Raw genomic sequence first — 13,570 nt, 5'->3', positions numbered from 1 at the left:
AAGTTGTTACATTTCCTGAAAAATGTGACCATGTATATATGTATTTATAATGTGTTTATTATACAAATAAACAATACTTATGTAAAAAAAATGCTATTGTTTGCTTTCCTTGAGCTTTAAATGGCATCAAAAACCAGAAGACAAAGCAAGGGAGTGTGTTACATGAGTCAGAAGAAGGGAAAGTGAAAAACACTCACTCACTAATAGACCGTGCAACCCATTTTTCAAGTTTTACAGCTGAGTGACTAGTTATTTATGCGTTATTGTTGTTAGAATATTTTAATATAGCAGTTAATGAAATCTGATCCGTTAAAATTCCTCCTGAATTGGTGTTGCATATTAGCAACACTGCCTGAACCCGATTACTACATGTCAATCTCTGTTTGTTGTGTCTGTCCCTATCAAATAAACAATACATGAAATAAGATATTCCTTTATTGTCCACACATTGGGAAATTTCGTTGTTGCAACGCGGGTAGAAGTTTAAAAAAACACTCTTAGTAGAAGAACTCTTATAAACAAAAACTCCTATAGACAGAACCTCTCATTTCCTAATAAGGAATGGAGGGGGGGGGAAAATACATACAGGGGGTAGTTTGAGTGTGTGACAATACTTAACTCAAGACAAAAAAATAAGGTTGGGCATCACAGCATCGGGCCCAGTGTTGTTGAGAAGCACCTAAATAATTATTCAGAATAATACTGATCATGGGTAAGTGTATGCTGGTCCTACAGTTACTCTTTCATGCAATGCTATTCAGAATGCAGTTACTTTGGACGGCATTAGAGAGAAAAATACAAAACTCATCTGTGAGTGCGATATTTCTTTCTCAAATTAGTAAAAAGCAAACCAAACAAACACACACACAAACATTAAGTTGTTTTAATCATATGTCATTTTTTACACTATATTACATTACAACTCAATGTGAAAGTATTCTAAGCATTCAGATATACAGTACTCTGGTTGGGCCATATAACATAATACTTTACAGAATACATTTTAACGCATGCAGTACTCTCATTTTGGTCACAATTTCTACAAATCGACGAGCTGCTGATGTGACCCTGGACCGTAACCCGCGGGGCACTCTCCTCTCCCTAGAATAAAGCGCGCCTGTGATTGGACAGACGTCACGACGCTCCCCCCACGTCCTCGCAGTAGCCGTGACGCAGAGGCGCTGTTCCGTCCATCACATCCTCCTCCCGCGCGCGCTGTTCCGGATGAGCCGCGTCCTCCCTCCACGACTCTGATCCTCTTATCGGCGAGTAAGCGGCCAAGATGGATGTTGCAAACCAGGTACGGCCCTGACACAAAACTCTAAATTCTACATTGTTCGTTTGACGCTGGATTCGACATTTCACGCGCATTTTGCGGTCACGCTCGCCGCCACAGCGTGACATTTTCCATCATAGATCCGCGCCGACCTTACACTTCAATGCAGTGTTTTCAGTATCTAATTTATGCAACGAATTACAGTAGCCACGCTCATTTCATCTCAGATCGCGTTGCAGTGAGATGTCTTAATAAGTGCGGTTGAGATGCTCGATTTGTGCAGGATTTGCGGTGCGGGATGCTGCTGTTGTGACATTTAGGATGCCTTTTACCTTCACGGATTCCGACAGCCTACAGCGCATTTGACCTGGCTCCCGTTTGGATTGGTGCTATAGGATATTAAGATGGAGCGTGATGGAGCAGAGAGGCCCGTTAGTGGTGTTGGACAGCCGCAGTAGGCCCCTGTGGCCCCTTTGGCTCCAGCGCAGAAAAACAACGCAACTAAAACCGTCAATAAGAATGTCAAACCGTCCATCCCGGGAGTGCGTTTTGACATATTGCGTGCGACATTTGTTTAATATGTGGAAAGTGTAGCCACCACACACGGCCGCCGCCGCCGCCGCCGCCGCCGCTGCTGCTGCCGCGGTTCTCTCCGGTGCGGCTCTTTATTGATGCATACGGGGGACACACCGCCTCATTGCAGTGTCGCATTCGCCTGCACATGCCTTTTCTCCTCTTTTACGCACAAGACTTTGCATCATTTTATTTGCACACAAAGGGTGCAGCTTAACACGCGAGACAATAACGGAGCAGGGGGGGGAAACAACATGAAGTTAATCAGCTTTGTCTAATTGTAAGGTTGGCAAAAGCTTCCCCGGTGACTCTCTCGCGCGCGCGCACGTCACGTCAGAATGAGTAGTGAGCACGTAAAAGCCTCTGAGGTGTGGAATAGAAGGCACTGGTCTGGACTCGGGCTGGTCTGGAGTCAGCAGTCGGCATCATCACAACTTGACAGATACAAACAGAGTGGCACAGTAGTTGGAATCCTCAGCTGCCAGCAGAAAGGTTCCCAGTTCGACTCCCACGTGCTGAGTTTGCGTTCTTCCCGTGTTTGTGTGGGTTTCCTTTGAATGCTCAACTTAACACAGTTTTATGGAATAGAATAAACAGCCAAAAAATATGAGAGAGAACAAAACAAGTGTAAATGCTCAAGATGAGGTCTGGCACATATCGCCTGGCTGTTTAAATATGTTTATTTTACAAGGTCTGCCAAGGTATATATATATATATATATATATATATATATATATATATATATATATATATATATATATATATATATATATAGATTTTTATACAATGTCCATTATCTTTTGTGCTCTGTCCTTAATGGTTGGTTCATTCTGTGTCATCCATTTCTTTGCGATAGCTTATTTTCCATTGCTGCCAAAAGTAAATTATAAGGTGACAGAAAAAATATTCTTTAAATAAAAAATATACCATGTCAAGGTTCTGAAAATGAGTGAAATGAAATTGAGGATTCAATAGGCCAATGGGAGCTGTATGGTCTTTTATACAGCACGAAAATGGAAAGTTTAGTTAATACAAAGTTCTATTTAGAGCGAGACGATATACTACATGTTTTTTTCTAACGTAAAGGTATCCATTGATTGTTTCCATTGCAAGAGTGTTATGTCCCAGACACATAGGCCAATTGTTTAAATATACAATGAGGGGGCTAATGTTGAAAATAAGTCGTAGCGCTTTATTAATCTCAGTATTTATGAAAGACGGACCATCCCGAAAAACACCTGATAAGGCACACTGTGATCACCAGTACGTTGCTCCACAAGCATTGCACGTCCCATGGACTGTATTGTCTGTGTGTTGCCCCTGCTCCCATCACATTACAGGTTCTGCCAAATGCACAGAGCCAATCAAATCCCTTCATACTTCTAAAGGCCATGATCATTAGCAGTTACTACATCATGTCATTGTCATACCGTTTGAGCGTAACATGGCAGACCAGCTGTGATGTTTACTCCTGTTATAATTTAATATATATATTTATAATATAAAGAATTTATTTCTTTCGACAGTTGGTGGCCCAAGGGCAGTTCACAGTAGTCAAAACTCCATTGGGATTCATCAAAGTTCTACAATGGGTAAGTATTTATTCATATATTTATTATTTTTTTTCTCCCAGCCTTGACTATAAACAGAAAGAGAAACACATGGAAAATCCAGCTAGTACAATTTTACGCCCCAAACAGCCTCGTCTCTATCTTTCTCTTGTGTTTCTCTTTCTCTTTCCCTGATTTGTGACCTTGCCTGTCGTACTAAGGTCATGTAGCGTCACGTGGCATAATAATACATCCAACTGCACTCAAACTATATTTAATCGCTGTGCTGTTTCTAGAGGAAGGGTTAACACATTTATAGCACATCTGCCTTTGCCCTGTTGGGTGTGGTAAAAAGCATGTTGGCCTTTAATAAAAAAATGCCCCATGATGATAAGGCCCCGGGCAAGTGCATGAGACACCAGCAGGAAATCTTACGTCACCGCTGTAGTAACGCTTTACTCCACAGTTGATATTTGTGCTTTGGCAAATCCTCTCCTGTCAACATCTGTGGGGAAAGCTTGGGATTGCCTGTTTGTCTTCTAGATATCTTGCTAGTTAGGCTTACGACTATAAGGTCACTCGTGTTTTTACTACAGCTCTTATATTGTGGCTTTCTTTGCAGCTCCACTCTTTATAGTCATCAACACATCAGCGGGAGTTAAAACAGCAAGTGCTAATTACATACTCCACCCATAAAACATTGATCTGATGTGCGCCATTTGTCTAATTTTAGCAGAAAAAGGGAATGTGTAAAGATTTTGTATTGGTAGATCTTACAATTTTCTTTCTAGAGTATAGATCAAATTTGAAATTTTTCTCCTTATTTGTTACATGCTTTTCTAGTGGCGCCTGCTTCAGTCAACACAAATCCACCTGTCACTCAATCAGCACCAATGACCAATAGGAGGAGAAAGAGGGAATAACACATAGATATCAACAAAATACCACATTTTCAGAATTCACAATGTGATTTATACTGACATACAGTCCAGCCCTGACTTAGACTAAATAGTATGTGTTGCAGGGTGGGTTTGGGGGAATTGCTTTTAGTTAGTAACACTTGCTTTGGTTTAGTCCGGGTCTGATCTGGGTCTATTCCTCATAAGGGATGTCACAATATCCCATTTTTGTGTCATGATTATTGTGAGAAAACATCACAATTAATGAGTATTCACAATTACCGAGAACACGACTAAACAGAAGTGGAATCTTTCATTTTCTTTTCATTCCCATTGTCTAACACGTTACTATTCTCCAAGTCTGTGACCAGCTTTTGTGGGACTTTTTGAGTGACAAAATACAGTGAATGTGACAAAAAAATACAGATTAAAAAGTACTTTACATTTAAGTCTAGTTTTTGGACAATTAAAAACACCTCAATAGATTTTTAGTTCTTGTGACCGGAATAATGACAATTATGGATTAACCTAATAATCTTGACATTCCTGGTCCTAATGTAGATTTTATTTGATCATCTTCTAGTTCTAGTTAAGTCTTGGTTTATTCTCGGTTTAATTCCGGGTTTGGTCTCAGTTTAGTCCCGAAGTTTGATGTGTTTGTGGAAGAGGAAACACTGCCTAAACAATGAAGACCACTGCTGCACTGGCTGTTATTGTTTGAGTAAGTGCTGGACACGGAGCAGATGAAGCTGTGCATGCCAAAGCAGCGCTGACAGAAACAGGCCTCTGCTGTAATAGACGCTCCTTGTGAACCGTCATAAATGCTCTCCATCCACGACTCCTGCTCTTCCCCGGAGCTGTGTGTGAGTGTGCCAGAGCCTCCTCATCACTGCCTCCTCGGGTCAGAGCGAACCAACCACCAATCGGCGTCCGCGTAGAGGAGGCCGGGGCCCATGAATCATCTGCGTACGGCTCCTGTGCTCGGCGTCACTGTGCAGGAGGAGGGGTCTGTCGCGGTGCTGCGCTCATGTGGAAATACTCTAGAGGACAGAGGAAACACCCGACAGGATCAGGTTGGAAAGCAGCGTGTCGTAAGGCAAGAGAAATTTAGCTGAATTTGGGTCGGTCGTGTCTTCAACCCTCGCCCCTCCTCGAAATGTGTCTGCGGGGAATTCTGCTGACAAAGCCTGGATTTGATGGATGCTTGGAGACACTCTGTTCCCCAAATTAACGTAAAGCAAACAGCAGACTGCCGCTAAAGCTCTGCAGCTCTGTCAAAACCCATCTGTATTTTTATGCTCACTGAGTCATACACGCATACAGTATATATATATATATATATATATATATATATATATATATATATATATATATATATGCATATGTAGGGAGAAAACAGGATTTTCCCTTTAAAATGCAGCAGAGGACGCTGTCATTAGCTGTTAGCGCCAGTCATATTGTGAGGCTTTGCTCGTCTGATCACGAACAAAACAGCTTGTGTTGATTTTGTCCCTAAGGAGACTCGTGGAATGAGAGGACAACAACTGTACATTAACACCTGCGCTGTTTACCTATGGCGTAGCAGGCAATTCTGTACTAAATGTGAGCTAGTGTCATTTTCTAGAATAAGAAAAACTAAGGGTAATTAATCGCTTTGTATAAATGATTTGTTGAAATAAGTATTTTATTATTTTGATTTGAATATGCCTTAAGTTTGCTTTTGTATGTTTGGGTGATTATTCATTTAATTCTTTATTTCGCTCTCTGGTTTGTTTTTGTTGTGTTCTATCTGTTTTTTGTTTGTTCTTCATATACATTTGAAAACTGAAAAATAAGAAAAAGAAATAAGTCCTATAGTATTGCATTTAAGATTGGATTAGTGGTTTGTGTTTTTAAATCCTGATTTAAACACAATCAGGAGTTTAGGAGATGAAATATCTAGACTAATAGAAGTATCACATGCACTTCAGAATGAGGATGTCACAGTGTAGATTTCACGATTATTCACCAATTGTATGGCCAAACAACAGTGAAATCCTTTGATTTCTTTCATTCCTAATGTTCAATAGATCAGCATTTCAACCATAGCATCAAACTTCAAACAAATCAAACTTTCTGAATGAAAAATGTATTATATTGTCTCATAAACCTGATAAAATGTACTTTAAATGTAGTTCGACTTATTTGGAGATAGATTTAACTGAAATTACTCACTGTTGCTGCCTGGAATAATCTCGACATCCCTACTTCAAAACATGATTGCAGAGGTCTAAACACGTTACCAAGGACAGGACACTTTATATCATTTGTGACATTTGCGACCACTCGCATTGTGATTTTCAATTACGATGAATCTTTCCGCCGTAATGTGGGCGCAGCTCTATGTATCTTCTCCGCACAGAGGAGCTGACACCTCTCCACATACCATGGGAGCTGGAGACAGTGCCTCTTCACCAGGCTGCGCTGCCAAGCGCGTTTCCATGGCGCCAAACAATCTGCGTGCCACCATTTGTTTCAGACTGCCCTCCTCTTCCTCCTCTTCCTCCTTGACGACAGCTCCAATCACGCCACAAAGCCTCTAACATTTTAAACCACTACAACTACAACCACCGACAGCCCGTGACATGCAAAGCCTATTGTGATGCATGTTTATGGTTTTAATTAACCAAATGCATCTCAAAAAGGGAAGTCAACAAATCCCAGACAGGCCCCAACAAATATTGATCCATGTATTATCCCCAAATAGCCTCAAAGGAATGACATGGTGTATAAATAATTAAAATAACTAACTGATAATGTAATAAATCTGAGGTTTTATGTGTTATTTATACTATTTCGTAACCCGTTCTTTGAAAAAGCATACATTTTAAGTCTGGGACTTAAAATATATGAAGACAGGGAATCCCTGCCCTCTATGTCATGTGAAAGTGGCTATTGATTTGTTTTTCTTGTAATTTATGGCACTGTGTAATCCACTCCTTTGACTCAACTTTCATAACAATAACCTCACTTAGTTTACTTTATTTATTTAACTTTAATTTATTGAGACTTGATAAAAGTAAGTTATGTTGTAATTTAAAGCTTTATTGTTACTATACAATCAATCGACATTAAAATCCTTAATTTGCTTTTTCGTTTGCTTTCGTCTCTGATATTATCACATAAACAGCCAAATTTAAAAAAAACATATTTTACACGCAGTTTGACTTTTTTGGTGCCTACGATTCCCACAATTATTATTTTTTAGTTCTTATGTTAATATTGAGACCTGAATTATTGATTAACCAAATAATGCAAGTTTACCCTTTTCAATCACAGAGCCTTGTACCAGACCTCTGCATAGTCTATGGAGAAATAATAATAAAATGATCATAATTAGAGTAAAAAAGACCATTTTTGTTGACTGAATGTGTTATGGATTTAGTGGACATATGAGATTTTGTGAACAAAAACTAATAAATAATTGTTTGGCAATACACTGTTGCTTCTCAAGTATTAATCGGATAATTTGTCATAATCCCATATTGCCCAGTTTAACAAGGTTTAAAGAAGACCCCAAACAAAACGCGGGAGATTTGAGACCCGCTTTAAGTCGTTGGCGCAAATCCGCCATAACAAGGCTCGGAGCCACATTAGCTAGATTACTGTAAATAGTTCAGTGTGTTGATGCCCATGGACAGTAGTACCAGAGCAGGGGTGTGTGTGCAGGTACTTATCTCACGTGCGGGGGCGTGGCCAAGGCTTTGCCGGCGTTTGTGGCTGAGAACGTGGCGACAGATGGTGCTGCACAGTCAGATTAATAGGTGGATTTCCCGTCCAATCGGATCTGGTCTGGAGCGCAGGGAGGGTGTGGTAAAAATAGTCTAATCTGCGGCGAGTGAGAGACTAGTCGTGCTCTGATTATGTTATATGCATTAGAGAAATACCCCTGTTCACAAGGGGAGGAGGGCTTGCTTATGGAAAAAAAAGTAATGATCAGGATTATTTTGGTGATGATGGAAATGGACATTATCTGAAACTGTTATTTATGTACTGTGTTGTTGACTGGGCATGGGACCAGATCTCGTGCCACAAGATGTCGCAAGATTGATGGATTGATTGATTGATTGATTATTTATTCATCAAGAAATAGCCAAACTTATGATTCACAAATGTTCCATTCGAATTGTGAAGCACAGTTCATGAACAAGATCATTTCTAATAGCAATGTAAAACAGTCAATTTATTAAAACAATCAAAACTAAAAAATCAATACATTAGTTGAATACAGTCAGATTAATAGAAACTGTACTTACCTTAAAATAGATTAAATTAAATAAATGAATAAAATCAAATGAATAAAAGACAACAGAGAACCACACGACTCACGCAGTGTTAAAAGCCCGAGAATACAAATGGGTCTGAAGACGAGACTTTAAACACTCATTATTAGCCATATTGATACCATTAGATCTTATGGCTGACAGTCCTTTCAACTGACAAAAATCATGTCTTTGGGTGTTGAATAAAAGTCATTTTGTGTCCTAAAATGTCACATAAAGAATGTTGAGCTCTAACTGCTAAGCGGACCCTTATTTGAGTTCAGGACCTTGAAGCTTTTGAATGTGTGTGTATTTTTCTATAACTCTGTCAAACCTGACAAACAAATCAAATGATGTATGCCATTTATATAACTGTTTCAATTATCTTTTTCTTGCAGATTTTTGCAATTATGGCCTTCTCAACATGTGGCAGTTATTCTGGTATGTTCAAGATGAGCGTGGAGTGTGAAAACCGGTCGGAGAGTGACCTGGGAATAGAAGTACAATTTGAATACCCCTTTAGGTCAGTATTCCCTAAGGTCCAGGTAAATCTGTTTATGGTTTTGAGTTGCTCACATCCCTTTCCCTCGCCCAGGCTCCATCAGGTATACTTTGACGCCCCCACCTGTAAGGGAGGGACCACTGAGCGCATCTTCCTGGTGGGAGACTACTCCTCATCAGCTGAGTTCTTTGTCACCATTGGTGTCTTCGCCTTCCTGTACTCAATGGCAGCACTCTCTGTGTATTGCTTCGTTCTGGAAAAGTACAAGGAGAACAACAAAGGAGCCCAGATTGTAAGTTGCCTATAAACTCGTGTTAATTACATGTTATTACTCTATGTGTTACCATGTACCTGCCCCTCAGGACTTTGTGGTGACTGCAGTGTTCGCCTTCATGTGGCTAGTGTCCTCCTGTGCTTGGGCTAAAGGCCTGTCAGATTTGAAATCTGCCACTGACCCAGAGAAGGTCGTCACTCTGGTTGAAGCCTGCGACGAGCAGACCGTCCGCTGTCGTGAGATTTATGACCCCAAGGTCTCTGGCCTCAACACCTCAGTGGTATGTCCCATCAGCTTATGTTCTGACAGTGAACTTTAATACCATTTAACACACAAAATAATGATGATTCTTTGTCCTACTTTCAGGCCTTTGGCTTCATCAACTTGATCCTGTGGATTGGGAACCTGTGGTTTGTCTTCAAAGAGACCGGCTGGATGGCAGCCTTCTCTGGAACATACATGCCCTCACAAGAGAAGCAGCCTGCCCCCGACTCCTTTGGGCAGGGGGGCTATGCGCAGCAGGACCCCTATGCCGGCTCCCAGGGTGGTTACCAACCCGACTATGGCCAGCAAGGCTACAGCGAGGAAGGAGGCTACAACCAGGGCTACGAGCAGCAGCAGCAGCAGCAGCCCACCTCCTTCTCCAATCAAATGTAAACGGGTCCAGCAGCAGCAGCTACAGGGCGTGAGTACCATCCTCCAGCTAATGCTGTAGCAGTGTGTCCCAACCTATACTCAGGGCTATGAGAGCGTTTAGCAGAGGGTACATGGTATTATTTCAGATTTGATAAAGAGTTGAAACTGACAGACAGAAAAAATATAGTACACACGAGACAAAGGCAGTTAGATTAGTGTATATCAGTCACAGGTGTATTTTGGCCTATCCTTTATATAAATTATTATCATTGTCATAATTGGAACGCCATTCATTATTTATAAAAAAGCAGCAAAAGGAAACTGTACAACAACAACAACAACAACAACAACAACAACAACAGGACAATTACAATTACAATGTAGCCATAAACAATGACTCAAGGCGCTGAGTTATGCCTAAGCTTTGAGTGGAAGTGGGTGATGCATGATTTGAGCTCATCAGAGATCGAACCCTTTTATACAACATTTCATTCAAACATCTTCATTCCTCTAAGTGGATATTGGCTAAAGAACAGTGTATGTGAGTTTGTGCACAGTGTCTGATCTCTGTGTTTCTCTCTGCAGGCTGATCTGATTACAGAGTGTGGTCGTGTCCACGCTCCTCTGTTCGTCTGTGTGTGTCTGTGACGGGACAGTGGTGAGGGCCGTGGACGGGGAGGGAACAAGGTTTGGGACTATGTGGGTCTTTACTGTATCATGATGTTTATTCTTGTGATGTATTTAACTGTAGAAGACAACAGAGGATTGTCTGTTTGGTTTTATGAGAAAAACTTGAATACAATACCAAAACATTAGTTCATGAACATTTAAGAGAAATCTTGTAATGGAAAAGACATTTATGAAAAAAGCTGTAGTAATATTTAACTTGAGAGAATGTATTGTCTGTGCTATGTAAATATAAACATGCTGATATATATAAATATATGATTATATGTACTCAGTTGAATAATTGTGCACTCCATATCAGTTGTTATACAACAAATGTTGAGCACAAGGTTATTCAATTGTTTTTACTTTGGTTCTGTGTAGGAGCTCACTTAGTTTAGCCTCCGCCCCTCGTCTCGCCATAACACAAGACGTCGGCCTATTTATTCTCTATAAAGTCTATGGACGTCTTTTTATTTTGTCCGTCACAATTTTTATTTGGTCATTGAAAGTGACTTAATAAGGAAGTGTAAGGGTTACTGAAACTGTGATGGAAATTGCTCAAAAGGAAAATATTAATATATTTATGAAAAAATTAAAGTAACTCTTTAGATGGAAAGTGTTTAAAAATATGAAGTATTTATGTCCAAAAGTTTTTTGTACTCAGTTACTGTCTACCAAGGCTTTATTCTTGTGACTTCCTTACATGCAACTGAACTCTGTCATATTTAGTGAGCATGGTAGCCTCCTGTTTACTATGCTGTTTCTGCAACACTTGGTGTGATATCAGTAATGTGAGCCCGGATTCTGGACAACAGTGTGTTTTATGTTTTGATTTATGTAACAGAATTGTGTCAGTTTTGTGAATGAAACTTGTCTTGTTTTGATTGCCTTTTATGTGAAAGGAGTAAGTAGTGCGAAAGAGTCATATAGTTTTTTAAGTGGTGTTTTTACCACGCCGTAGTTACATATCTTCATTAACATAAGCTATAGATAAATCAGAGGGAAACACATCTTGGGGTACGAGCAACTTAAATTGTTTTAAAGGTGTTCTTATGATATGTCTCCATGTTCTTCTGCATCTTCAGTCCTTGTCTCCTCTATTTCTCAAGGCAACTGAATTTATTGCATGCATTTTACTCTTTGTATCCTTAAGCATCCTTATACAATCTGAGAGGCTGATGCTTCAAGCTTCAAACACATTAGATTACATGTTTTAAACAGATTGAAGTTCTTGTAGTAAGAGCATCTTCAACAGCTTTGCTCTAATGAACTGCAAAGCTCAGTGCTCCGAACATTACCATAGACATTTGCCAAACACAGCCACATATCCTGATAAAGCGCTTTCACGAGCCTGCTCAAAACAAACTGTCCACCTGCAGTGTGTTACCACATTTATACAGCCTTGATGACACAATTTGGTTTTAATAATCAGGGTTATTTAATTCAGACATTGGTACACACTCTCTGTCAAGCCCCCTCTTCTGATTTATCTCTATTTCACTGTAGCTCTTATAAATATGCTCAAATGAATTATACTCTATTCGTAGTGGTGAATGATGTCTTGTGATACTCTCTACGGCTTTGGATAGTGCTGTGTTCATTGTAATGTACTAGTATTTATGATAATGATTAAGTCAGGAAAAGATTACCGACGCTCCCCAGAAACCTGCTGTATTATTATATTGAATCCATGTGAAACTAAATTAAATAAAACTTGAAATTATTACGTTGCAAAATGTGTATTATTATGCATATAATAACTAATAGTGCATTTTCTGACTTCATTGCCCAGTTCATCTCAGCTGGAATATACAGTGCCTTCTAGTGGTTGGTTCTTCTGTTCTTCAATACAGTCAACATTATTTAATTTTAGCACTTGATCGCGTCTGGAAATATATTTAACAGCTTCTTAGGTTAAACATGCAAGTAATTCAGAACATGTTTACAATAAATTTGAGAACAGTGGCGTCAATTGACACGTGGCACTTAAGTTGTAACTTTCATCCATATCTTGATAATTATGGCTGTTCTTGACTTTTTATGCTTCAAATGGTTTATTTCATTACTATTTTCCTTCATCAAGGACACAGGCACAGGCACAGTGTCCGGAGCTAAGGCAATTAAAGGTTACAATACTGGAAATAAGTCACAATAGTATTTAAAATTTATTAAAAGTACAGGTTTCCAGTCTCACATTGAACAGAGGCAGTTTAAGTTTTTATTTTATTTCATTATTTTATTTATTTATTTCAAACCTGCACATGACTTTGCAATGTCATTAAAGTGCAAATTGAATAATTTTCTTTCTCATATTTTATTTTATTGTACTTTACTTTATTTTAATGTATCAGTTATTTTTTTGTATTATTATTTTTTATTTTATTTTATTTCATTTTTGTTTTGTTTTGTTATTTCAAAATCTATGCAACACCCAAACACGTTTCTGGAAGGCCGTGGCTGCAGAGCCGCGGCGCGGTCAAATAGCCCAGCAGTTTCGGGAGCCGCGGCACAGCCATATAGCCTCATGGCTAACCTTAACCCTAACCCCAAGACCTAACCCTAACCCGGCGCGGTCAAATAGCCCAGCAGTTTCAGGAGCCGCGGCAAAAAATAACATGGCAGTTTCGCGGCTCTGTAGACACTCCCTTCTGGAAAAGAAAGAAAGCGGCCACGTTAAAACACAGTTGCATAATTCTTACAACTAGCTTATACGTGACCAGACCATGAACGTATTCAAGTCAAACGTTCATAACCCGCACATCAACAAAACACGGGCCACGACCACTACATGTTTGCGCCCTGGAGCTATTTTTTCCTGTTGCGCGTTGCTACGGGTTACCCACGGCTTCAACGAGTTCTGCGATTTACGAGCGGGGCCCTGGATGCAACA

At 39.8% G+C, this 13,570-nt stretch overlaps 1 protein-coding gene across 1 annotated transcript; it reads left to right on the top strand.

Moving 5' to 3' along the window:
- Positions 1-1,161: 1,161 nt before the first annotated feature.
- Positions 1,162-12,416, top strand: sypb (synaptophysin b). The gene is made up of 7 exons (XM_072449011.1): positions 1,162-1,300; positions 3,376-3,441; positions 8,998-9,122; positions 9,195-9,393; positions 9,464-9,655; positions 9,742-10,060; positions 10,597-12,416. The coding sequence occupies exons 1-6, from the start codon at positions 1,283-1,285 to the stop codon at positions 10,030-10,032; spliced, it is 891 nt and encodes a 296-aa protein (XP_072305112.1). The 5' UTR covers positions 1,162-1,282; the 3' UTR covers positions 10,033-10,060; positions 10,597-12,416.
- The last annotated feature ends 1,154 nt before the right edge of the window (positions 12,417-13,570 follow it).

This window comes from Eucyclogobius newberryi, unplaced genomic scaffold (genome assembly GCF_026437365.1).
Source record: "Eucyclogobius newberryi isolate DKJ021-1_F unplaced genomic scaffold, fEucNew1.0.hap1 SCAF_17, whole genome shotgun sequence".
NCBI lineage: Eukaryota > Metazoa > Chordata > Actinopteri > Gobiiformes > Gobiidae > Eucyclogobius > Eucyclogobius newberryi.
The sequence above is the reverse complement of the archived record's forward strand: the minus strand, read 5'-3'. Positions and strand labels throughout refer to the sequence as shown.

What these genes read in the sequence shown, in the direction of transcription:
- sypb (XM_072449011.1), top strand. An exon ending in CAATTTGAATACCCCTTTAG is followed by an intron (nt 9,123 to 9,194) that starts GTCAGTATTCCC and finishes TCCCTCGCCCAG; the next exon opens with GCTCCATCAGGTATACTTTG. An exon ending in ACAACAAAGGAGCCCAGATT is followed by an intron (nt 9,394 to 9,463) that starts GTAAGTTGCCTA and finishes CCTGCCCCTCAG; the next exon opens with GACTTTGTGGTGACTGCAGT.